At 50.0% G+C, this 2281-nt stretch overlaps 1 protein-coding gene across 2 annotated transcripts in view; it reads right to left on the reverse strand.

Moving 5' to 3' along the window:
- Window positions 1-618: 618 nt before the first annotated feature.
- Window positions 619-2281, reverse strand: part of PPAPDC3 (phosphatidic acid phosphatase type 2 domain containing 3) — a 14142-nt gene continuing 12479 nt past the window's right edge. For both annotated transcript variants that reach the window (XM_010145141.1, XM_010145142.1), the window contains one exon: window positions 619-1033. In XM_010145141.1, the coding sequence (XP_010143443.1) occupies window positions 669-1033 (365 nt within the window). In that variant the 3' untranslated portion in view covers window positions 619-668. The remainder of the gene's footprint in view (window positions 1034-2281) is intronic.

Below are 2281 nucleotides of genomic sequence, written 5' to 3' on the forward strand. Positions count from 1 at the left end.
TTGAGCACATATCTCAGAGCTACACTGAACTGGCTTTTGCCCTTTCCCTCATGATAAGAACCAAACAGGGCAGGATTTTTATGATTATTTATTATCTGTGAAGTGCCAGCGGTGTCCTGACTCTGTACAAGACACAAGTGCTGGGCTTACAAAAAGAAAAAGCGCTGTGGCCAAAATCATTTAGCCTCGAAAAAGTTGACCAACATGTTCTCAGGAAGCTCTCAGGCGGTGCCCATCCTAAGGACATATCAAGGTGCCGATGTGAACCACCGGAGCAGGCAGACACGTAGCTCATTTTTCTCACCCGTAAAGCTTAGTTAAGCTGCTGTCCAAACACAGTTCGAGGAAGTGGCCAAAACACAGGTATGGCCCTTGATTGCTAAAACCCAATCCATTGCAAGAAACCTTTTTTTTTTTCAGGTGGGGAAGCAACATTAAAAAAACACCACTAATCATGGAAGTTATGACTACTTCCAACAAACAACATGTAGAAAATACCATTGCAAAGAAACCTTTTTTTTTTTCAGGTGGGGAAGCAACATTAAAAAAACACCACTAATCATGGAAGTTATGACTACTTCCAACAAACAACATGTAGAAAATACTGGGAGGGAGACTCTTAAAGTATCTGCTAGTTTCCAGGGGAAAGGCGTCAAGTCCCCCCATGTTCACCAAATGGATATCAACATCTGACACGTGTTGGAAGACATCCATATCAACTCCACCAGCCTGAACTGTAAGTAGCCAAAAACAAAGCCAGACAGGACATCTGTGATGTGGTGCCGTCCGATCATGACACGGGAAAAGCCCACGCAGAGGGCCCAGAGGACTAGCAGGATCCGGAGAGGGATGGCCAAGACTAGGTGGTTGAGGAAGAACTTGGAGAGCATGGCTGCTCGGCTGGCGTGCCCGGCTGGAAATGCATAGGTGTCCATGGTCAGGTAGTCCAACAAGCCAGGGTTGACATCGTATGGGCCCTTCCGTTTGGCCAGCTTCTGCAAACCAGCCACAATCATGATGTCCAGGAGCAGGGCTAGAAAACAAGAGGAGTGACAGGTCAGAGACAGAAGCAGAGTTAAGGGCAATTTTCAAGGCAGAAAAATCAATGATTGTCACTGTCTTTAAATAAAGGTTTGGGTTCAGTTTCAGCCACGGTTCAGCTGTGCACAACAACCCCTCATCCTCAGATCACCACCCAAATGTTAGTTAACCCTCCCATTTCACCAGTGGAGAAGGCAAGTACCATTATCACCATCTCACAGAGGAGAAACCCAAACCACAGAGGCAAGTGATCCACCTGGGGAGGAAGAGAGCAACTGACAAAGTTAAATTGAAACTCTTTTGCCTCTCAAACCACTGTCTCTGTTCCTGTCCTCCACCCTATGCTTTAGAAACCTCTTGCAGCAAGGTGTATCTCTCCTCTCTCTCCCTGTGAGTCGCCCCATGCACCGCTTTCCCTCCACAAACATGGCAGGGGGGTAACACACCTCCCAGCCTGAGCTAACGCAGGCTTGAGGCAGCAGGGACCATCCTTGAAGCTGCAATTCTCAACACCGAATCACCTTTCCTCCCTAACTGCTTCAGGAATGGAACCCATCAGCACTTGTCTTTATCATCCTCCTCTTCATCCCACCCCCTTTGCCCCAGACGACAGGTACTGTCATTTCTATTTCCTAGCATCGATTTTCTTTTTCTTTAATTCCCCTCATCTGCTTTTCCCCAGCCCTCCTAATTAGTCAGAGTGCTGATTTCAGCTCCTCGCAGCCATGACAAGGAAATATATACCATCACGAGCACAGCCTGCTCCCTTGGCAGGAACGCGAGGGGCTAGTTGCCTGGTTCCTGGGGCCTGATAAAGACCGTTCCTTGAGAGCTGACAAGGTTTCAGGAGGATGGATGGGAGTGCGGTGGTGGCAGGGACTGGAAATGAGACAGCACAGCGGAGGCAGGCGGTTCCTCCTGTCTGCTTGGCATCTGGCAGGAGCTGGGAAGAGAGGAGCTGTCACGACGGCTCTGCTCGCCCGCCTCCTGCAGCGTGCCACCTCTGCGCAGCCAGCCCCCGGCATCGCTTTGGGAAGGAGCTGAATTTATTTTGGCCCAACTCTCTCCTCGTGGGAGGGCTATTTTTCTTCCTCATCTGCAGGCCATCTTGTGTGGGCGAGTGGGACAGCAGGACCTCTCTGGACCTCTTGCTCAACAGGTCCTGCCTGAGCCAATTCTGAGCTCTTAGAGCTGTGGAGGGGAGATGGAGCAGAAGAACAGCTCTGGGCACCCCCTCCTC

Source organism: Buceros rhinoceros, unplaced genomic scaffold (assembly GCF_000710305.1).
Source record: "Buceros rhinoceros silvestris isolate BGI_N320 unplaced genomic scaffold, ASM71030v1 scaffold29601, whole genome shotgun sequence".
NCBI lineage: Eukaryota > Metazoa > Chordata > Aves > Bucerotiformes > Bucerotidae > Buceros > Buceros rhinoceros.